At 39.6% G+C, this 22,636-nt stretch overlaps 3 protein-coding genes across 3 annotated transcripts; 1 reads left to right on the top strand and 2 right to left on the bottom strand.

Annotated features, from left to right (window-relative positions):
- Positions 1-579: 579 nt before the first annotated feature.
- On the bottom strand, positions 580-1,218 carry LOC108606161. The gene is made up of 2 exons (XM_017996013.1): positions 957-1,218; positions 580-886 (listed from the first exon to the last, which is right to left on the bottom strand). The coding sequence occupies exons 1-2, from the start codon at positions 1,068-1,070 to the stop codon at positions 677-679; spliced, it is 324 nt and encodes a 107-aa protein (XP_017851502.1). The 5' UTR covers positions 1,071-1,218; the 3' UTR covers positions 580-676.
- Positions 1,219-6,977: 5,759 nt separating this feature from the next.
- LOC108605087 lies at positions 6,978-13,038 on the bottom strand. The gene is made up of 3 exons (XM_017994654.2): positions 12,839-13,038; positions 12,386-12,786; positions 6,978-11,681 (listed from the first exon to the last, which is right to left on the bottom strand). The coding sequence occupies exons 1-3, from the start codon at positions 12,948-12,950 to the stop codon at positions 7,125-7,127; spliced, it is 5,070 nt and encodes a 1,689-aa protein (XP_017850143.2). The 5' UTR covers positions 12,951-13,038; the 3' UTR covers positions 6,978-7,124.
- Positions 13,039-18,381: 5,343 nt separating this feature from the next.
- On the top strand, positions 18,382-22,322 carry LOC108605088 (ADP-ribosylation factor-like protein 13B). The gene is made up of 4 exons (XM_033294525.1): positions 18,382-18,438; positions 21,478-22,029; positions 22,082-22,168; positions 22,223-22,322. The coding sequence occupies exons 1-4, from the start codon at positions 18,382-18,384 to the stop codon at positions 22,310-22,312; spliced, it is 786 nt and encodes a 261-aa protein (XP_033150416.1). The 3' UTR covers positions 22,313-22,322.
- Positions 22,323-22,636: the final 314 nt, after the last annotated feature.

Raw genomic sequence — 22,636 nt, 5'->3', positions numbered from 1 at the left:
GCCATCACCCATCACTGGCAAAACGAGGGCGAATAGCGAAAGTTTTGCAGCACACGTCGCATTCTAACTTCAGTTGCCCCGCCAGCCCCCCGCGACGCCTACAAATCTTCAGCCAAGTTGGCTTTACACTGGGGCGACGCCCTTGAAGTGCGCTGTATGTGTGTGTGTCCCGTTGTAATGCAATTTTATTTCATTTCATTGAAGGCAAAGTTTTCACTTTGAATTCTTTTACTTTACTTTGGTTTGTGCCGCACACCAAGCAAAAGTATTGCTAGCTCGCTCTCGCTCTCTCTCTCTCTCACTCTTAGCTTAGCGCTTGGGCTGTCTATCTGTCTTTTATGCTCGGTTTGCGTTTGAGGACGAAAATTTACTTTAAATCGCAGCCACGCCTCTTGTTAGCCTATATGCAAATCTTTGATGTAAGTAATAATTTCCTTCCCGCCCCGCCCAAGCTGCATATAATAAAAATAAACTTGTCGACTGTCGGCTAAAACTTTCAGCTTAGCGCACACACACACACACACACACACACACAATAGTTGTCAAAATAATTTAAACATATATTTTTAATTGCATTTTTCGTAGTAGAGTGTAACATATAAATTTGTTGTTGGTGGTTTTGCAGCAATTTCCAATCTGTCGAAATACATGTGGTAACCAAATTCGCTTTTCAGTCTTAGGCACCCAAGCTGCCCGATACGAGCAGCGTGGCCTCGGTGCGTCCAAAACGCAAGCTGACAATGCCATTGATAGCATCTCGATAGGTAATCAATATGGGGCCACTGAAGCGTTCGCCATTCACACTTACGCTGCCATGGCTGCTCTCGTTGACCAAAAAGAGGCCACGCTCGCTGCGCGTCAATGTTGCATGCAGCTTATCCACAGACTACACTGAGCAAAAACTGCATATATATAGCACAATATGGTTAAAACAAAGCGTGTGGATATATATATACTTTATCATCCAGACAGAAATCCAACTGCTTGTCATTTAGATTATTCCCAATGCGTAGCACTTGATAGGTGCGTAGCACAACCGTTGGACGACCCTTGAACGTAATACTGGCCATCCTACTCTCTATTTAATTATCTGTGTGTGTGTTCACTTCACTTTGCTTAATATGTTGAGCGTTTTTGTTTTTATTTCGTAATTTCCAATTCTTAAACAAACCAAACTGACTGTGCAGCGCTGAGAATTGTTTGAAAATGTAACTTAAATCTTTTTTGTATTTTATTTTATGCGAATTGTTCAAAGCGTAAAACTTCTCTAGTCAGTTGACACTTATGAAAGGACCTACTCGGGTTTCAAACCAAGCAAGCAGCTGTTAACTTGATCAACAACAACAAACGCCAAACTTGATCAGCAGCAATTAAGAGTGAGCAAAAGCTTGTCGACAAAAGCTGTTTGAAATCAAACGCTAAACTTGATCAGCAGCAATTAAGCGTGAGCAGCAGCTCGCTTACTAAAGCTAATTACTATAGCACGCAACGAAAGAGAAACATCTGGAAGAATGAAAAACGAACTAACGGTACATGGCGCAAACAAGGACAAGTGTACTTGTTTGCTTTTGTTTTGCGTTTCGCAGCAAATTGATGTAAAATTGTTATATTGTATACGAATATATATTAAAATGATTGGCACTCACCTTAATCTGCACAAAGAATGCATTGCACACTTTGCTAAATATATAACACAAACCCTAGCAAAAAAAAAAACAATTATTTCACTCACACGCACAGAATATATATTAAATATATATTCATTCGATTTACGATCGCGAGCAAACGCAAGCGCTTTAGTAAAAAATACGCGCGTCAAGCAAAAACAACAAGTAGTTGGCCACAGGAGCGCTAGCGCTCCAACCGCTAAAGGGCCGCCATTTTGAATTTGCAAATTTTTTCGCAGCATTTAATCGGCATAAATTAACACAGAAAAAAAAAAGCACAATATAATTTCACTTTTTAACACTTTGCCAATTATTTATGCTTATTATTTCACTTAAATTAATGCACTTTATTTAAATTTAATTATTTAAAATACTCGTACGTAGTCGCGTGCGCTTGCGTTGCTTACCGAACCCGAAATGAGCAACTTCAAAAGGTGGCGGCCCGGAGACAAACTTGCTCAATTTTATGGCCAGTTAAATATCAAGTGCATAACTTTTATAGCCAACTGACATGGCTATTGCTCACGTGTTTAGCGCACGCACGTGTTTATATATATTTAATAACCCCAATTCAACTTTTGTTGCATTAAGTTCTATTGTTGTTGGCACAGCCAACGGCTGTCGATAGCTTTTATCGATGCACTAGCATTAAGGATCAATAAATAAATAAATGTATTATATTGTTATTAATCATTTGCAACATGCGAAATAACATATAGTTGTTATTAAATATATATATTTACATATAATCAGTATAATGCGCAAACGACTTTTAAGGGCTGGCAGCAAGGCTTGAAAAATTTGAACTTAACTGCCACGCCATTTGGCTATGAACTAAATAATTGATCAGTAAATAAGCAAACGTTGTTTATAACTCATTTAGTTATGCTTTTGTTGTAATTTTTGTTGTTTTTAAATATAGTAAGCCAAAGTTAAGCGCAGCCAACTGTTAAGCAGGACATGATAGTTCGCGTTCGATAGCTGTTATCGTTCAGCTAGCATTGAGTATCATTCCATCAAATACAAATTTTAAATAATTTTGGCACAAGTACATTTATTATTAAACATAGCATAATAACTTTAATGCGCTGCTGCACGACTTTATTGTTTTCGAATTAGCCAACCTGCAATAACGTGTTCGATAGCTGGTTATCGATGCGATTGAGTATCATTCCAGTAGAAAGCCCGCGTAAGTTATAATTTTCGCGCTAAAACAACTTACTAAAGTTCATGTAGTGCATTTTTTGTGTTTTAAAGCAAACGCTGGCGCGCCAGGCGTAAAAAAAGCAACAAAAATTGACGCAAAAAAATTGCATTTTGAAACAAGCACTCAATGTTGGCCAAAGCTGTGGGAACCGGCACACTGCACACTCGGTCGGTCGGTCAGGAACGGGCAAAGCGGGCGCACTGTCAAGTGGCTACTCCACCCCAGCAACACGTCTGGCTGGGTAGGCAGGCTGGTGGGCAGCAGCAGGAGCAGGAGCATGAGGTAGGCATGTGGACTCGTGGACATTTTCGCACTCGCATAACTTTGACAGCATTTTTGCAGCATTACAATTAACTGCCTAGACCCGGACCCGGCATGGTAGCCAACCGCGGACACGGACGCGGATGTGGACGCGAATGTGTATGCAGACGCGCCTCAGCCTAGGGGGCAATGCTGCTGCTCCAACAACAACAACAACAACAACAACAAAAACAGTGTAACCTAAAAGTATGCAGCCGCATTCGCTTGGGCGTGCCAGGCAAACAGTCGCTGCTGCTCCAGCTCCGAGTTTTGTATGTGTTTGTGTAAAATTTGTTCCATTTTACGCTCTCTACACAAAAACAATAAATCGCTCACAGCGTCACGTCAAGTTTCCTAATGCAACGAGAGCAGCAGCGTTGGCATACAACAAGAGGCAGGAGGCGTGGCAAGCGGCGGCGGCGGCGGCAATGAAAGCGAGAGCGCTATGGCTTATGGAATGCCGGATGCAGCAATGGAGGCTGAAGCCATTTAAACTGCCACTTGAATTTGAAAACAACACACAGAGACCAAAAAGCAAGCATAACATGTACATATACACATATATATATATATATATATATATATAAGCATGTGTTAGAGTGTGTATAAATTGTAATTTAAAACTTTTATTGGCTGCGCTTGCATTTAATACACACACACACACACACTCATTGATCTAACTTGTTAAATTGTTAAAGGCCTTGGCCCACTTGTAAACTTTGCACGCTAATTGTTGATGTTGCACATCAGACACTTGGCCAACAAGTATCTTGTTTATTTGTATGCAACTGTAAGCTCATAAATTGTTTAGTAATTTTCAAGAGCATCTGTTCAAAATGTTAACAATTTGCAGCGCAATTTTGCAATTAGCCAAGAGAGACCAAATAACTTTTCAATTAAAAAAAACAGCAACTATGAGAGACTCAGCAGTTGGGCTTATAAGCAAAAAGCTATACAATGAATATATAAACAATTATATATATAAATTAATATTTAAAATTAAGCAGCAGTACCAATTAAAACGCCTTATAGCGTTGCTATGACTGAAAGCTTTTAGTTTAAATCAGTAAATTTGAGAAAATTTTGAATTGAAGCCATGCAGCAAATTCTTAATTCTAATATAAATTTAATATATACAGATACATACAATATTTATATATATAAAATAGTAGATAAAATTTAAAACAAGAAGCAGTTTTACCAATTTAAACGCCTATGACTGAAAGCTTTTAGTTCAATCTAGTAAATTGACAAAATTTTAAATTGAGCCACTTAATTCTAAAATAAATTCAATATATATATATAATTCAATTCAATTTATGTATAGCGCTTCTTATAAAGTAAAAAAAAATTTGACAAATAGCAGCAAATACTTAATTCTAATATAAATTCGATATATCCTAAGCAAGGACATATAATTTCAACATACAATTTATGTTTAGCGCTGTTTATTAATTAATTGTGCTTAAAAATTTAAAAAAAAATTGCTATTCATGGCTTAATGAATTAATTATTTAATTGATAAAGAATATTTTATAAATGTTATAAAACAAAAGAGCTAAAACCTCAATAGCTATAGGCTTCAGGCATTGCTGCTCGAGAACTCACAAGCTTAAGATTTAATATGAATTATTTGCATAGATTCCTTCATTAACTATTTATATATATACTCAAATGGACTGTTAGACAAACGTAGCTATATTGACTCAGCCTATCAGCCTGATTATGAACTCTATGCCAAATCTTATTAGCCTAACTTATAAGACCCACTGTACTGTACTGTTTTTCAAATATGAAGCCATTGTTATTTTTTCACACACTGATGGTGAATTTAACTTTAAAATTTGTACATAAACGCCTTGGCTTATGTATATAAAAGCCTAAGCAACGTGATTGAAATTTTATCTTTGGCTAAAAGGCAAAAAACAAAATAAAAATCGAAGCACACACACACACACACACGTACGCATATGTGAAAAGCCATTTGGCTTTTAAATTCCTCAACGTTAGCGTTAACCATTACCGTCAGCGTCACCAGCGTCTTTACTCAGCAGCACATACGTTCCCAATATACGTGCGTGTATGTGTGTGTGTGTGTGTTATTTGCATTGAAATGTTGAGTAATTGGAAAACCAATCTGAAGCATCTGCACTTCATGTTTTGCATACCTGACTGACTGACTGACTGACTGCCTGACAGAAAGACAGACAGACGTCCAAGCGACTGCGACGTTCCATATATAAATTTTTTTTCTTTAGCTTTCTTTAGCAATTTTTATTATTATTTTCCTTTTGCTGTTTTCATTCAAGCGCACACACACACACACACAGGTATGCAGGCAATTCCAAGTGGGCATGTTAACGCCCCAGCTCAGAGCTCAGCTTGGCTGACTGCCTGGCTGGCTGACTGGCAGTTGCCTCTAGGCGTCGCACTTGCTAAATATAAATTGTTTTTAAATAGCTCACGCTCAACTCTTTGCAGTAAACAGTGCACAACTTTTTCTATATCCCGCATTATATATATTTACTTTTGTTGCCGCATTACAAGCCCCATATGCCTCACTGTACAGGGCAACGTCAAAAGCTAAACACTGTTAGTCGCTTCCGCTGGCGCTTCCTGTTGTCTCAACTTATTTGTTTTCAATTTTATTAGTTCCTCGGCTCACAGCTCGCTGCTGAGCATAATTTTTGCATTTGTTCAATTCCCTCAATGTAAGACACCCCCAATCCCACCCAACCCACTTTAAGCTGTCACAGCTTGTCGCAGCATTTATCTCAATATAACACCCCCAAGCTTAGGGCTGATTTTCAGCCAAGTGCTATAAGCCCTGCCTGCTATTGTTGGCTAATACAAATTGTTGCTTATGCTTTTTATGTTGCCAAGTAACATTTTGTTAGCTGCCATATGCTGTTTATTGTAGACTGATTAGCTTAGGCTAATGACTGCTGATCAAATTCTAAAATATACAAATATATTAATCTTTTGTCTGATATAAAAATATGCAAATGTCGAAAGTTCTGTCTAAATTAATTTTAAAAAAATATTTAATTTTTCGAATACTTATATTTATAGCTTAATCAAATATTTAAGTCTATTAAACTGTACTCTAACCTTTGTCTGATTTAAAAATATGCAAATGTTGAAAAATCTGTTTAAATTAATTTTTAAAAAATATTCAATATTTCGAATACTTGTATTTATAGCTTAATCAAATATTTAGCTCTATTAAAATGTATTTTAATTTTTTTTCTTTGCAGATGAAACCAAAATTGCCTTTAAGCTCAGGTGAGTAATATTCTTTATTAATATTATTGAAAAAAAAAAAACAAATCTAGTTAGCATTGACATTTATATTTTAAACTCTAAAATATAAAATTTTTCTGACACTAATGTACCAAAAACTAGAAAATATATCTAGTTGACTAATTATAAAAATTTTAGGTTTTTTTTTTTTGAAGCTATTTGCTGTATAAAATAATAAGCATTAAATAAGGTTTTATTTATGGTATTTAGTTTGTTGTTAGCCTAGCATAAAATTGACAATATTTTATGTTATTAACACAGCTTTAGTATATATAACTATATTTGTTGTATGATGTGCAATTATTCAAATTATAATAGGTATACTTTGAGATATTTTATGAGCTTTTGTGGCTGCTATAATAATTACTTTTAAATATAGTTAGTAAAGCTTGTCTAATTTTATAGCATTTAGCTTTGTAGTTGGTAGCCAAAGCTTTAGTTTAGTTTGTATGTATGAACGCTTATAACTGAACAATAGCAATTGCTATTTTTATGCTAGTAAACTTATTTTGTAGCTTGCAGCAAAGCTTAAGCTATAGACTGACTACAAATGAAAAATGCACTTTGCATAAAATACACTTTTGATTTATTGTTGGCTGCCTCAGAATTTTCCATTCAGGCTAATCTCTCACACAGCTCAGCGGCAACTAACAGCGATGATTGCAATTGCGTGAGCTGCAATTTGGACGCCCACAGGGCGTGCCAGCTGGCGATGAAGTGGGCTGACAGTCCTGCTTGGCATTGGAACGCGACGCAGCAGTTTGTTGCTCATCAGAGACATGACCAGCGGCTGGCGTCGTTTTGCTGCGATTCTGAGTGCGCTTCGTTGTTTGTTTGCTGGTCTGGGTGCGAGTTTTGCTGCTGCTGCTCGTATTGGCTGCTGCACGCTTGATCGGCGGCTTTACCTGTTCCTCGAAGGGCGCATAATTCTCCATGGAGTCGAAGCCATGAAAACTGCGACTTGATTGCGCTGTTGCTTTGCCTGGACTGGGCTGCTGGTCGCTGCTTTCAAACGAGGGCGCAAAGCTGGGCGGCGTAACATTTGAAAGTTGCTGCTGCTGCTGGTTTGACTTGTTGCTGTTGCTGCTGCTGTTGCTGATGTTGGTGTCATAGGCAGGCATGGAAATGTCATTAATTTGCTGCTGCTGTGTGGCCTCCAGCTTGGGCTCACGCCGGCTATTAAGCTGACCCCCCTCGTTGGTGGTTGTCTGCACACGCGACACCGTTTGCTTGATGGTTAGCTCCTCCTGCTGCACATTGTTGTTGGCATCCAGCTCCTTGCACACTTTAGAGACAGTCTGCTCGCTAGTCGTAATGCCCTCCACTGTGGTGGAGGTTAGGCCCGCTTGGGCCAAACCACTGGGCTCGCTAATGTCGGCGACATTTGTGGCAAAATCAAAGGAATTTCTATGCGGCTCATAGCCAGTGCTGGCCATCATGGGCATGCTGATGTCCTCCAGCTGCTCGCATTCCTCCGTGCGTATATTATAGTCGCGCATTGGACTGCCGCCCTCCAGTGGCTCAGCTGGCAGGCAGCGCATTTGTTCCTGCGGCGTATGCGATATTATATTATAAAACTGCTGCCCCTGTCCCTCACCCTCCGCGCAGGGCAAGCTCTGCGAGCGACGTCTGCTGGGCTGCTGCTGCTGCTGCTCACAGTCGCTCGCGTTAAATGTCGGCGCTGTTATATTGCTCAGCATTTCATTGGGATAGCTTACATCGTAGGCACGACGCTGCTGCATGCCGCGGCTGCTTGCCTCGGCCATATACATGGGCGGCGTTATATCCCCCAGCTGCTGCTGACTGGGCACGCAGGGTAGACTGCGCACGCGGCGTGCATCCGGCGCGCACTCGCCATGTCGATACGCCGTCGTTGAATGAAAGTCCGGCGAACTTATATCATCATATCCAAAGCTCGGCATTGTTATGTTCTCCAAGCACTCGCTGGTCTGCACTGCGGGATCGAAACATCTTTGTGTGGGTGCGCCCCTTTGATGGGATACACTTCTTCTACTGGGATATGTGGGCTGGTGGCCAAGACTACGCGTCGTATCATTAGCAAAGCTGGGAGCGCTCACATCGCATAGATTTTTACCCGTATTCATTTGTTGTGCCCTCTGTCGACCATGAGATATACTGCGGCCAAAAGAGGGTGCACTTACATCCTCCAAGCACTCGCTGGGCATGGTTCGTTGTCTTCTGGAGGCACCGGATACTCCTCCAAATGAGGGCATGGTCTCATCCTCCAAGCATCCACTGGGCATAGTTTGTTGTCTTCTGGATGCACCTGAAACACCTCCAAATGAGGGCATGCTTTCATTCTCCAAACATCCACTAGGCATAGTTTGTTGTCTTCTGGATGCACCGGAAACCCCTCCAAATGAGGGCATGCTTTCATTCTCCAAACATCCACTAGGCATAGTCTGTTGTCTTCTGGATGCACCGGAAACCCCTCCAAATGAGGGCATGGTCTCATCCTCCAAACATCCACTTGGCATAGTTTGTTGTCTTCTGGATGCACCGGAAACCCCTCCAAATGAGGGCATGGTCTCATCCTCCAAACATCCACTTGGCATGGTTTGTTGTCTTCTAGAAGCACCGGATACTCCTCCAAATGAGGGCATGGTCTCATCCTCCAAACATCCACTTGGCATGGTTTGTTGTCTTCTAGAAGCACCGGATACTCCTCCAAATGAGGGCATGGTCTCATCCTCCAAACATCCACTTGGCATGGTTTGTTGTCTTCTAGAAGCACCGGATACTCCTCCAAATGAGGGCATGGTCTCATCCTCCAAATTTCCACTTGGCATAGTTTGTTGTCTTCTGGATGCACCGGAAACCCCTCCAAATGAGGGCATGGTCTCATCCTCCAAACATCCACTTGGCATAGTTTGTTGTCTTCTGGATGCACCGGAAACCCCTCCAAATGAGGGCATGGTCTCATCCTCCAAACATCCACTTGGCATAGTTTGTTGTCTTCTGGATGCACCGGAAACCCCTCCAAATGAGGGCATGGTCTCATCCTCTAAACATCCACTTGGCATGGTTTGTTGTCTTCTAGAAGCACCGGATACTCCTCCAAATGAGGGCATGGTCTCATCCTCCAAACATCCACTTGGCATGGTTTGTTGTCTTCTAGAAGCACCGGATACTCCTCCAAATGAAGGCATGGTCTCATCCTCCAAACATCCACTTGGCATGGTTTGTTGTCTTCGGGACGCTCCGGAGACACCTCCAAATGAGGGCATGCTCTCATTCTCCAAACATCCACTTGGCATGGTTTGTTGTCTTCTAGAAGCACCGGATACTCCTCCAAATGAGGGCATGGTCTCATTATCCAAACATCCACTGGGCATGGTTTGTTGTCTTCTAGATGCACCGGAAACAGCTCCAAATGAGGGCATGGTCTCATTTTCTAAGTAACCACTAGGCATAGTTTGTTGCCTTCTGGATGCACCGGATACTCCTCCAAATGAGGGCATGGTCTCATTTTCTAAGTAACCACTAGGCATAGTTTGTTGCCTTCTGGATGCACCGGATACTCCTCCAAATGAGGGCATGGTCTCATTTTCTAAGTAACCACTAGGCATAGTTTGTTGCCTTCTGGATGCACCGGATACTCCTCCAAATGAGGGCATGGTCTCATTTTCTAAGTAACCACTAGGTATAGTTTGTTGCCTTCTGGATGCACCGGATACTCCTCCAAATGAGGGCATGGTTTCATTTTCTAAGCACCTACTAGGCATAGATGGCTGTCTTCTTGTTGCACCAGAGACACCTCCAAACGTGGGCATACTTAGATCTTCCAAGCATTGACTGGGCATGGTTTGCTGTCTTCGGGATGCATTGGAGACACCTACATATGAGGGCATGCTAACATCCTGCAGAAATTCACTGGGCATGCTTTGCTGTCTTCGGGACGCTCCGGATACTCCTCCAAATGAGGGCATGGTCTCATCCTCCAAACAGCCACTGGGCATGCTGTGTTCTCTTCTGGCTGCACCAAATGAACCCATGTGTTGCCCATAGCTGGGCATGCTTATGTCATCGATATACTGACTCATAAACATTGCTCTGGGTTCACTTGCATTAAATTCAGGCGCACTAACGTCGCAAATATTTTCAGCCGTATAGACTTGTTGTGGTCTGCCGTAGTTAACGCTCTGCTGCTGAGTGGAGTATGCGCCATATGAGGGCATGCTAATCTCGTCTAGAAATTCACTGGGCTGTGTTCGACATGGCTGCTGTCTGCTTCTGCTGCGATTGCTATATGAGCTGGCCCAGGCGGGCGCACTAATGTCGCTCAAATTTTGTTGCTGCTGCTGATAAGGCGGCGATCTGTTTGAGCGATTGTTGCGCTTGGGCGTTGCAGCGCCTGTTGAGCTTTCATTGTAAGGGGGCGTCACATTATCCAAACACTCGCTGGGCAGCTGCAGCTGCGTGCGTTGCTGTCGATTGCTGAGTTCACTGTAGTTGGCATCGTTAGGGCAATTAGCTGCTGCTGCGCGTATATTACGCTTGGGCGAACGTGTTCGCGAGCGACTTTGTTCATTGACTGCTGCTGATTTCTGCATGCGCTGCTGCTGCTGGCGTTTGCTGCTGCTGCTGCTGTTTTCAGCACGCGATTGACTTTTGTTAAACGCAGCTGGAGCGCTCACATTATCCAGCATCTCGCTGGGAAATGTCGATTGCTGATTGCGGCGATTACTGCTGCTGTTGTTGTTGTTGTTGTTGCTTCTGCCGCGACGCGATAAGCTGCGTCCAAATGTTGGCGCTGTTATGTCGTCCAGACATTCGCTTTGCATTTGTCTGCTCATTTCTTGCATATACTGTGGCGAGCTTTCATCAGCTAAGCAGCTCATATAGGTTACATTACCATTGCCGCGTCGCTGTGCCCCTGAGTCGCTAACAAAGGTTGGCGAACTTATGTCGCTTAAATATTCACTATTCATATATGTGGGCATTGATTCACCATGATACGATGGCATTGTTATATTTGCTAGATTCTCCGAAAAGTTCATTTGACGTGCCGGCGTTGGTGCGCTTAAGAACTGCACGCCCAAATCGCTTGCGTTTATATAACTCGGTGGCTGCACATCGCCGAGGCGTTCGCATGTGCTGGTCTCCTCCACATGGCTGGTCACATTGCCGCACTGATCCCGATGCGTTAATACCTGACGTAGTGTAGTCAACACGCCATTGTCCTGTGGTTAGCGAAAAGTTAGCTCAGTGCTCAGTATTTTGATAAGGAAATTAATTTTTATATTGGCATTGTATGCTTTATTACATTCAGTGACTCAAATTAATTTCTAACACTACAAAAAAAAGTATTTTAAACTTTAAATTAAATATTTTATACCAAAAGTAGTCAAATTTATTTGAATGCATTGCTCAAAAATAGTTTTTTATATTCTTGCACTCAAAAAATATTTAAAATAATTATTTTATTTTAAAAAAATATTACTTAAATTATAATTTGACTTAAAAAAATATTTAAATTAATTATTTTAGTGCATTATACATTTTTGAACTTGGAGTTAAAGTTAAATTAAATTTAAAATTAAAGTTAAATTTTTAATTTATAATTTGTCTAAAAAAATATTTATTTTTGTTCATTATAAATTATTTAGCTTGGAGTTAAAGTTTTAAAATAACATGGCAACAAATATGTTGGCTAAACAATTAAAAAAATATTATTCTTAAATTATCAAATCAAAGAGACTAACAAATAATGTCTCGTAAATTTGATAAATTAAATTTAAAAATTAATTAAAAGTGAAATAAATAATTTCACTGTCAAAATGTAAAAAGTAAAGCGAAAAATATTATAAAAAGCTTGAGACTAACTACGCTTATTTATAGTTTGCTTAGTGTGGTGCACATACTTGCTCTCAGCACTGTGCCTTACCTTTTGGCAATCGTTAATATCATTATTTGCTGTTGCACATTCATTATAGGAAGCCTCCGAGGGCAATATTTTGTCGCCACGTGCAATGCGCGCACGCAAACTATCGAAGCGCTCCATAATCTTGCGATAGACGCTATCCACATAGCTGCTGGCCTCGTTGCCACCCAGTGGTGATTCGGTTGTCGTCTCGCTCAAATGCGGCGGTGTAATGTTATCCAAGCATTCGCCGCCCAGTGACATGTCTGGCAGTTGTTGCTGTTGCGTGGACATATCGAACGCTGGCGCCGACATATCGGCCAAATACTCTTCGGGTAGATTGCTTAGGTTGTGCAGTCCGCCGTAGCCGCTGCGCAGCGGCTGAGGCTGGCGAAAACGCTCCATGTGCGCTGCATCGGTTTCATCTAAAAAGTTGTGCTAGTTAGTTTAGTTTAAGTTAAGTTACAATTAACGCACATGTCATATCGCGAAACATGAGCGGACTGCGCCATTGCTCCTGCTGCTGCTCGAACTGCTGTGGATCGCAGTGACGCGTTTGCTCCTCATGTGTGTTCGGCGTCTTCTGCATGCTGCTCGTTCTGATATTTTAGCCTGAATATGAAACTTTCTGAAAATCTCTGTTGTTGACTTGTTACGTGTACAAAAGTGTAAAATGTGTGTGTGTGTGTGTGTGTTTTAATAAACGTAAGCAGCAAAGCCTGCTAAGGACAGCTGCTTACGCACATGTGTGTGTGGGCGTGTGTGTGTGTGTGTGTGTGTTTGGCATATTTGCTAACAAGACTTTGCAATTAAATTACGCATACGCAATATAAGCTTAAGTTCTCCACCCACATAATTTACGTATACGCAATATACGCAAATTAAATTACGCATACGCAATGTAAGCTTAAATGCAGCTTGCATTGCATAAGTAACAGTGCTAAATTGCTATTAAGCAATGTAAAATATTTCATATTGTTTTTATATTTTTTCTTTGCTTTTATTTACAATGTGCAAACAAATTTTATGTTAAGTTATTTTAATTTATATTAAATTTTCTAAGCCTTAGCAGACTGAGCTTGCTCTTTAGCTTTCACTTTACTCTCGCTAGGCAAATAATTTCTAAATTTTGAGCTTTTTCCTTTAAGCTAAATATTGCGTACAATAAAATAGAATATTTTATTTATATAATTTTCACGCTTGCTACGATTTTACTTAAGAGCTCACAGGCTAAAGAATTTTTTAAGAAATATTTCTTACTTAAGCTTTCAATTTCTGATTTCTGTTATACAAAAAAACTGCTAAAAAACATATTTAAATAATTATATAGCTGCCTGCTCTACAATTTATATATAATTCTATAATTTTTGCATGTTTTTATGGTTGATTGTTCTTCTATACAGCACAGTCTTGACTGCATTAGGAAAATACTAACAATAATTCCGTTGAATGCGCTCGATATTTTATTTATTTTATTTGCATTAAGTTCAAATACAGCATAAGTAATTATGCTTAGTATATATGCTAAAGCTTAGCTCGTTGGCTAACCTCAGCTACGAATTAGTTTAAGTTCAAGCAGCTTATAAATTGAAATGACTAAAGCAGAAATATATGTCAAGCAGCCAGGCAGGCAGGCAGGCAGGCCTGCAATCCAAACCAATTCTCAATACTCAATTATGTAAAGCTCATTAAGGCAACATAGATGAGTGGTGAGTGGCTTTGGCATGGCTGCAATTAGCAGCTGCATAGTTTTTAATTTTCTCGTTTTCTTTTTAATTTACACGTTTCTTCAAACTTCATTGGCTGCAAAAGCAATCTTGGCACACACACAGGTGCATATGTGTCTATGTGTGTGTGTGTGTGTGCTGGTCGGCGCGCAAGTCGTCACACGAAACCGCTTTCATTTCCGCCAAACACAATTGCATCATTAGCGATGCAATCTCCGTTACTTAACGTAACCGCAACATGCCGGAAATGAAATCCGAGGCAAGCTGGCGCGCCCAGTGCTAAGCGCGAGCGCGCTAAAACTTTCTACGTTGAACGACTCGACAAGTGCGACCACACACACAGACAGACTGAGTGTGTGTGTGTGTGTGTGTGTCGACTACGCAAAAAGGAAATGTGGCATAGCCCGTGTGGCAGTTTTCATAGTAGTCAAAGAGCAGCAGTCGTCGCATCTCGCTGACTCTGGGCATTGCCTAGCGGCAGCCACTGTCAGATATTTGGATAAAGGAAAACAAGCGGAAAGCAAACGAAATGATGCTGCAGCGCACAAATAATCGAATGAAGCCGCTGCCGCTTTCACTGCTGTTGCTTGTTGTTGTTGTTGTTGTTGTTGTATTGAGGCCAGACTTAAAATACTGCTGACAATAAGCATTCATACATGCATATAAGCTCTTATTTATACACTGCTAGAAAAGCAGCGATATAAAAAAATATAGCACTGAATAATAGAAAAAGTATTGGCATTAGCTTCATAAATTCAAATATTTATATAAATAAAAAAAAGTTCATTAGCTTGTCGTAGTTTGGCTAAGCATTCACACACTGAAAAAAAGCTGCAGCAGCAATAGATGAGTTAAAAAAAATATCACTAAATAATAAAGAAAAATGCAGCATTAATTTTCATACAAATAAAAAAACACTAAGTAATAACTGATCAAGCATTGTTTTTAAATACGAATAATAATAATGCGAAATATGAAATCTAAAAGTATAAACATTGAAAAGCATAAAAAATCTTGAATTTATTCTGCCTAACTGCAAAATTTAACATTAAATTGAACTTAAAAATATGCGCTACTGAATTTAGAAATATTTGGCATTTCAAAAATCGAATTAAGTTTGAACGAATTCCAATTAGTCATGGAAAAAAATATGCATTAATCGATTATTGCATCATATGATTAATTGAAACCGAGCGATTATTAATTGAAAAAATGATTATTTCATTTGCTCCAAACTGCAGTTTTTAAATATAATGGCGCAATAGTAAACAAGTAACTAAATTGCACAATTTTAATATATTTTTTATTTATTCAATAATGAATTAAGGCACAGTAGTCAATCAATAATTTGTATACAATACTGGAAATTCTAATTGGGAAATTTAAATTTTTTTAAAGCCTACATTTGTGGGCAGTTGTTAAAGTCAAACATTTCATAAGCTTGCTTAAGCAAATTCAGCTATAAATTTATGCTGCCAACACTACGTATTGTTTATAACCAATTTTTTTTTTGCTGTGTACATAGCTACTATATATGTGGTAGTATATACTACGCCCTCTGCAGCAAGCAAACAATTAAGCGCTGTTGCTTCATTTAACTTGAGCTGCTGCTGCTGCTGCTGCAGCTGAAAAACAATACACGAGCGAATCCCCAGCAGTGATAATTGTTTGTTGTTTTCCTTTAACTTCCAATGTGTTAAATCAATTTTTGCTGCGAAATGTTGTTGTGCATAAGAAGAAAAACATGCTCAATTATAATTCTTTGTTGGGGGAAATACAGACGAAGGCGATTTTTAATTTTGATTGCAGCAGCAACAATTTTAAATTGCAATTTTAAAAAAAAAATAAAATAAAATATGTTTAGTTATAATTTTAAATGCATAATAAAAGTTTGCAGAAATATCTTTTAATATTGCTATGAAATTAAAACGATCTTGAGTTAAAGCTGCGCTTAAATTAAAGCGAGCTTGTTCACTAATTGCCTAGCATGGCCAACTAGCTGCAGCTGACCTGCAAGCCAACCCCCCAGCCCCACCCACAGGCGCCCCTTTTAACGACTTTGTACATTTATGCATTGCATATGTTTGTACTTTACGTAGTGTAGGGCTACAAATGGAATATTTGAAACATGTGTGTGTGTGTGTGTGTGTGTGTGCAGGCAATCAACTGCTCTGGCAGCCAACAGATATTTGCATATACTTCATTTCTGCACCTTGCGCTCAGCTCCAGCAACGCCAAGTTCATGCCATTTGCAAAACTGACTCCCAAGCTGACACTTTTCGCGTTGCCTGCCTGGCTGCTGCTTCTGCTTCTTGCTACTTGCGCGCTGCATTAATGCGCATATTAAAATGAACGACAGCGTCCCAGACACAGCTACAGCTACAGCTACAGCTACAGCTCGACGACAGTCAAACTAATGCTGAAGAAGACTTTGCCAACAAGATATTCATATGCTGTGTGTTTGGGGGCTCTGGATGCTGCTGCTAGTACAAAGGACTTGCCTGCAGGCCATAGACGCTCGGACACAAAAGGCGACAAAGTTCGGGGAACGTTTAGCTTGCTTACTTTTCAATTTTGTATAGCCTCAGCTCTCTCAAGCATAACATGCGCTTTTTCTATATATATGTGTGTGTGTGTGTGTGGGCCCAGTACCTCAGCGGCTTTGGTCATAACGGCATAATGCACGGCCATAATACAAAAAGCGCTTTACAAACTTAGCACTGCTCAAACATTTGCCAACACAACGATTAGCGCAGATGAGTATAAAAAAATGAATTCGAGCATCAACGACAGTCTAAGCAGCCTATACATAATAAAAAAAATTTACGTTGAGTAGCAATCGTAATAGAAATTGTAATAATTCACACATTTTTTTTGTTTTCTTTATACCAAAACATTGACAAAGAGCAGATATTACTTTTTGTTATCTGCTCATAATTTGTTGTATTTGCTTTCGGCCTGGTCAACTATTTATTCGTTTTTTTTTATTTAATTTATTACGCTCTCAAAACTCATTATATATTACACTGACTATATCAACTATTAATTAAATCAAAATTCGTTTTATTAATTTAATTTATTATGCTCACAACCTTCATTCAATATTATTCAATAGTCACATTTACTAATTCAAAAAAAATATTTATTTCTAAAGCATTTTAATTGATTTCTCAACTTGTAATTCATTAACTGAGCGTTAAATAGTATTTGCTTCGATTTATATGCGAGCGAGAGTGAGAAAGTGGGCGTGGGAGTGTGTGAGGTCCGTCAGGTATAAAAGGCGGCCCACTGCTTGGCGCGAGCTCAGTCTGCGATCAGCCCTCGACGTGTTCAGATCGAAGTGCATTAGTGTTAGTGTTCTTAAAAGGTAATACTCTCTGTCTTTATTTCTCTCTCTCTCTTTTATAAAACTCTCTCTATCTCTCTTTATTAGCATTATTTCCGTTCAGATACACAGAGCGCTCTCTCTCTCTCTCTCTCTCTCTCTTTTTACACTCACTTTTAGACTCTCCATCTCTCTCTCTTTTTTGTTATCTCTCTGCATTTTCAAAATTTATCTTCACAATTTCTCGCTGTTGCTGTCTCTCCTATATATCTAGTTGCTTCTATTTATTTTAGACAGTCTCTCAATCCTATTTTTAACTCTCTCAATCCTACTTAACTTCTACTGTTATTTATTATTCTGCCTTTTTTTTCTCTCTCTCAAATCTATCTATCAACATTATAAAAAGATAGTAGTAATTATTAACTTGCTTTTATTAACTTAGCAAATATTTAAATAAAATGCTATATTTTAAGCCTCCCAAAAAAAAAAATAATAGTGCAATGATTCTAACACTTTAAACAAAAGTTATAAGCTGCATTTGGTATATTCTTAATATAGTAAACGTAAACTCACATACAAGCGGCTTATTACACACATACAAGCATATTATATTACTCACATACAGGCAGCTTCGTAATGAAATTGCATTTGATATTCACCGCTAGGCTCTTACGCTCTCAAGCTTCTTTAATCTCTCGCTGCAAGCGCTTTGTGCACCATTTGATATTCATCTGCTAGGATCTCACGCTCTCTTACTCTGGCGCTCTCAATTTTTCAGTTCGGTTCGGGTAAGCAACGCAGGCGCACGTACGCGTTTAAGTGGCGGCAAGTTGCGTTTGATTAAAATTGAGTAATGATACTAACAAGTTGTGTAAAGTGAAATTAAGTTAAAGTGTAAGTGTTTTGAGTGTAATCAAAGCAATAAGCTACAAAATAAGTGAGTGAAAAGTGAAGTGCAGTGAAAAAAGATGGCGGCTGTGCATAGAAAAAAAGTTGTGTGGGCGCGGGGCGCTAGCGCTCCTGTGGTCAGTTTATTTGCTTACTTGTTTTTGTGTCGCACGTGATTACGACGCAATTTAGATTTTTTTTCGTGTGCAATGAAGAATTTGTGTGTAGGCGCGGCAGCGCTTGCGATCTGTGGCCGCTTTATTCTTCTTGTGCGCCAATTCTATTGCGCATTTATTTTTTGCTTTTTTATGCATGCGCAAGTAACAGTGGGTGTGGTTTAGTAAGTGAGTGCAATTTAATTGTTTATAAAAATAAATAGTTGTTATTAATAAAAAGTAAATATAAGAAAAGGAAAGACTGGAGCCACGTCGCATGTGCTTTATAAGCAGGTTTGTTTAAAATATTTGTTATTGCTATTAAAACAATTTGCTGCCCATGTGCACGTTTATTTTCCACTGTTCTGCTTGCGTTGCCCTTGAAAACGAAACGAAAATGAAAATGATAAGCGCAAGCAAACGAAATCAAGGTCAACACAAATGTGTTGTGAGCTCAGCTTCTTATTGATTGCCCTTCGCCTACGCCTTCGCCTGTCTCAGCGCAGCGAAACGTCAGCTGCGCAGTTGGCGCTTCATGTATTTCTTTTTTGAGCGCTCAACGCAGTCATCTGCGCAGTTGGCGCAACTAACTGTGCTTCATGTATTTCTTTTTTGAGCGCTCAGCGCAGCGGTCTGAGTTTTATACTTAGCAGCTTTAGTTATTTGTTAAGCAACAGTATTTGAAAAATTATTTCATAACAGCTTTGATTAAATGTTAAATCTGTGTCTATTATCAATCAGTCTGAAAGAAACAAATACATTTATTTATGTAATAATAATTTATAAACTTATGATTAGATATTAAGTTTTAATTTTAAAATTCCTTTTTGCCTGTTAAGTCAATAACATTTATTCTATGTATATTAATGTGGCGTTATTTATCTTTTAGGGAAGCTCAGCTGACGCCACTGCCGGCAGCGCTAGGAGTTCTGCTGTAGATACCACCACCAACAATGGAGAACTCAGACGCATTTGGTTGGGAAATATAGATTCGCGTATCACTGAGTAAGTTATGTTCTGTATAATCAGAAATTTCTTGTAAGTTTATATTTCGAAATTTCCATTTCAGCACTCGAAACACGTCTGTCACCTGCAGAAGTTCGTTCGCGACTTATTTTAATTTATATGGACCCAATTTGGCGGAAATGTTCATCCAAAATACTGTAGAAAAGCGTTAATGCCCATTTAATCTATCTTACAGTGAGAGATAGCGCTTAAATACGATTTATATTATTTGACCCATAGCTGTTGGTTTTTTATACTAGTAACAATTATATTGATTGTTTGCATATTAAAGGCGTGTTATTTATGTTTCAGGAGTGCTCAGCTACTGGAGAAACCGCCACCAATAATGGGGAGCTCAGACGCATTCGGTTTGGAAATATAGATTCGCGCGACACTGAGTAAGTTATTCACTGTTTAATCAGTTATGTACTAATATATTGGCTTCAACTCCTCAAAGTAATACAAATCAGAAAGTCAGACATGCTCTTTTGATTTTTTGTAACTTATAGTACATTAAAAATCTTATTTTGCCTATAACTTCTGATTGCTTTCGGCATGGCCCACTATTTTTTTGCTTCGATTTATGTGCAGCGGTGAAGGCCAGTGAGAAAGTGGGCGTGGGTGTGGGCGTGGGAGTGTGTGAGGTCCGTCAGGTATAAAAGGCGGCCCACTGCTTGGAGCGAGCTCAGCCTGGGATCAGCCCTCGATGTGTTCAGATCGAAGTGAAGATCTATGTGTATTAGTGTTAGTGTTCTTAAAAGGTAATACTGTCTGCCTTTATTTCTCAATTGGCTATCTCTGAGTAATCATTTAGGCGTCTCTCTCTCCTTCTCTCCCTCTCTCCCTGTCTCTCTCTCTCCCACTCTCCCACTCTCTCTCTTTTAAGCTAGAAGAGATAGAGTCCTATTACGATTTAAAATCCTTAACTATTGTACAAGCAGATCCACGGACAAATAAAAAAATATATACGCAAGTCAAACAGGAATCGGATTTACCATAAGTAGTTTAAAAGACCCTTTTACGCATTTTCCATGACGCTGTGCAGAGAAAAAGAAAGAGATTAATAGCTGGAGAGCTGATAGAGTTTTTTTTTATCAAAGCCAAAGCTACTTTTGTGAAATTTAATATAAAATAATATAATGGAATTTGTCTAGTAAACAAATTGGCCCGAGCTAATGTACATGCATTTATATATATACAATTTGATTTCTATATTATTTTATTTATAATAATTATTATTTATTTATATATTGATTTATTAAGGCTTATGTTGTTGTTGTTTGTTGTTTGGTAAACCAAAACAGTGGTAATTTTAATAGCAGGGAAATTTAAAAGGAAATTTGCTTGCGCTATTACATTTGAGACAAAGCGCCCACTAGCGTCAGCTTGAGACAACATGTTGGGACAGCGGTCGCTGCTTTTTCGAACATAACTGTTAACAGCAATGTTGAGACTAGTTGACCAATAATTGAATATGATTGAAATTGATTACTGTATAAAATGTTAAAACAATATGATAATGTTTTCATTTTAATCAAATTCAAGAGCACAACTGAAATTGAATTTTAGTTACGCCTATTTCTTTTTTATATACAAATTTAATTATTTATTAAAGTTAGAATGCTTTCAAATACTAAGCACAAGCATGAGAATTATTTAATTGAAAAGAAATTTAAAAATTGCTTGCTTAGTTTATTAAATAAAAGTAGTTGTAACTGTTAATTTGAATCGCGAGTGTGTGCAGTGTTGCAAAACGTTTGCGTAGCCGTGGCAACAGAAATGGAGCCAACACAGAAATTAGTTGCTAGTGACAACCGTTGGTCAAATCAGCTGACAACACCGGCGTGTAAACAAACAAATTGAAAATTCAAGTGAAACGCAAAAAAAAAAGGAAAACAAAGTGAATTTAAAATGAATTAAATGGGACTGCTGTGTGGTAAGCAGCCAGGCTGCTGCTGCTGTTGTTGTCCAGCAGCAGCAGCAGAGGAGCAACTGGAACAACAACAACGATTCAAGCTGCTGCTGCTGGGCGTTGCAGGCAGCGGTAAAACGCAGCTGGGACATTTGCTGAGCGGCAGGCAGCGAGCGGACGATGATCGTTCTGCCACAAATGGCGTGCGCTGCTATCAGCTGCAGCAGCAGCAGCAGCAGTCCGAGTTTGCGGCAGTGGCTAGCATCACCGAGGTGGGTGGCAGCGCGGAAATGCAGCGGCTATGGCCGCATTACTATGCCAGCAGTCATGCGCTCATCTATTGCTACGACATTGGCGGCAGCTATGAGCAGCTGCGTCGCAGCTTTGAGCTGCTGCAGCGCTGTCTGCAGCATGCGGCGCTGCGTGGCAAGCCAGTGCTGCTGGTGGCAAGTCGCGACAGCGAGAGCGTGCAGCTGTACGATATAGAGCATGCATTCAATTTGGAGCAGCTGGCGCGTGGCAGCAACTGTCCGCTGCATTTGTGCCACATGTTGCAGCCGGCGCAGCTGCGCGCGGGCATGCAGTGGCTGCTGCGCCTGCTGCAAGCTCAAGCGCCCGCGCTAGCGCAGCGCATCAAATACGATCTGAATCTAATGGTAAGTCCTCGACCAGCAAGTTGCAAGTTACTAAGCTAATTCTTATTCCTAGTCCTGGCAGCAACGCAAACGCACTTTGCTCAGCAGCAGCAAACTGGCGCAGGTGCATCGCCAGCGATTCCATCGCGCGCATCGCAAGGTTTGATTCTATTTATTTTTCATATTTCATGCAACTGAAATTTTTGCTTTACAGCTTTGGCCGATGCCGCAAGCAGCAGCCAGCAGCAACTTGCCGCAGCCACGTCCCTGTACAGCGCCCTCTGTCATTTTTGTTGTGCGCTAAATTCAAAAGTTTCTGCTCCACACCGTCGTCTGCTCCACCGTGCCAAAGGAAAAAATCTTGTTGCCGCAATCAAACAACTTTTAGCCTTAAGCTGGTCAACCCTTTTTTTTTTTTTTTTTTGAAATATAAACTATATAGCAAACTGACAAACTGAGTTTTATATATAAAGGCTGCAAGTTTAGTTGCGCTCGTAAATTTTATTTTGTTTTTATTGTAAGCAATAAGTTGAAAAATATGCTCAGCTTTAGTTTCTAACTTTATAAACAAAATACAAGTATGTACAGCGTATTTAAATTATATTATATAAGTTTTATATACACTTTT

Source organism: Drosophila busckii, chromosome X, assembly GCF_011750605.1.
Source record: "Drosophila busckii strain San Diego stock center, stock number 13000-0081.31 chromosome X, ASM1175060v1, whole genome shotgun sequence".
In the NCBI taxonomy this organism is placed as follows: domain Eukaryota; kingdom Metazoa; phylum Arthropoda; class Insecta; order Diptera; family Drosophilidae; genus Drosophila; species Drosophila busckii.
This window is presented reverse-complemented; position numbering and strand designations above follow the sequence as displayed.

What these genes read in the sequence shown, in the direction of transcription:
- LOC108606161 (XM_017996013.1), bottom strand. Translation starts at nt 1,070, where the DNA reads ATGGCCAGTATTACGTTCAAGGGTCGTCCAACGGTTGTGCTACGCACC. An exon ending in ATTTCTGTCTGGATGATAAA is followed by an intron (nt 887 to 956) that starts GTATATATATAT and finishes TGCTCAGTGTAG; the next exon opens with TCTGTGGATAAGCTGCATGC.
- LOC108605087 (XM_017994654.2), bottom strand. Translation starts at nt 12,950, where the DNA reads ATGCAGAAGACGCCGAACACACATGAGGAGCAAACGCGTCACTGCGAT. An exon ending in CATGTTTCGCGATATGACAT is followed by an intron (nt 12,787 to 12,838) that starts GTGCGTTAATTG and finishes ACAACTTTTTAG; the next exon opens with ATGAAACCGATGCAGCGCAC. An exon ending in ATATTAACGATTGCCAAAAG is followed by an intron (nt 11,682 to 12,385) that starts GTAAGGCACAGT and finishes CGCTAACCACAG; the next exon opens with GACAATGGCGTGTTGACTAC.
- LOC108605088 (XM_033294525.1), top strand. Translation starts at nt 18,382, where the DNA reads ATGGCGGCTGTGCATAGAAAAAAAGTTGTGTGGGCGCGGGGCGCTAGC. An exon ending in AATACGATCTGAATCTAATG is followed by an intron (nt 22,030 to 22,081) that starts GTAAGTCCTCGA and finishes TCTTATTCCTAG; the next exon opens with TCCTGGCAGCAACGCAAACG. An exon ending in TCCATCGCGCGCATCGCAAG is followed by an intron (nt 22,169 to 22,222) that starts GTTTGATTCTAT and finishes TTTGCTTTACAG; the next exon opens with CTTTGGCCGATGCCGCAAGC.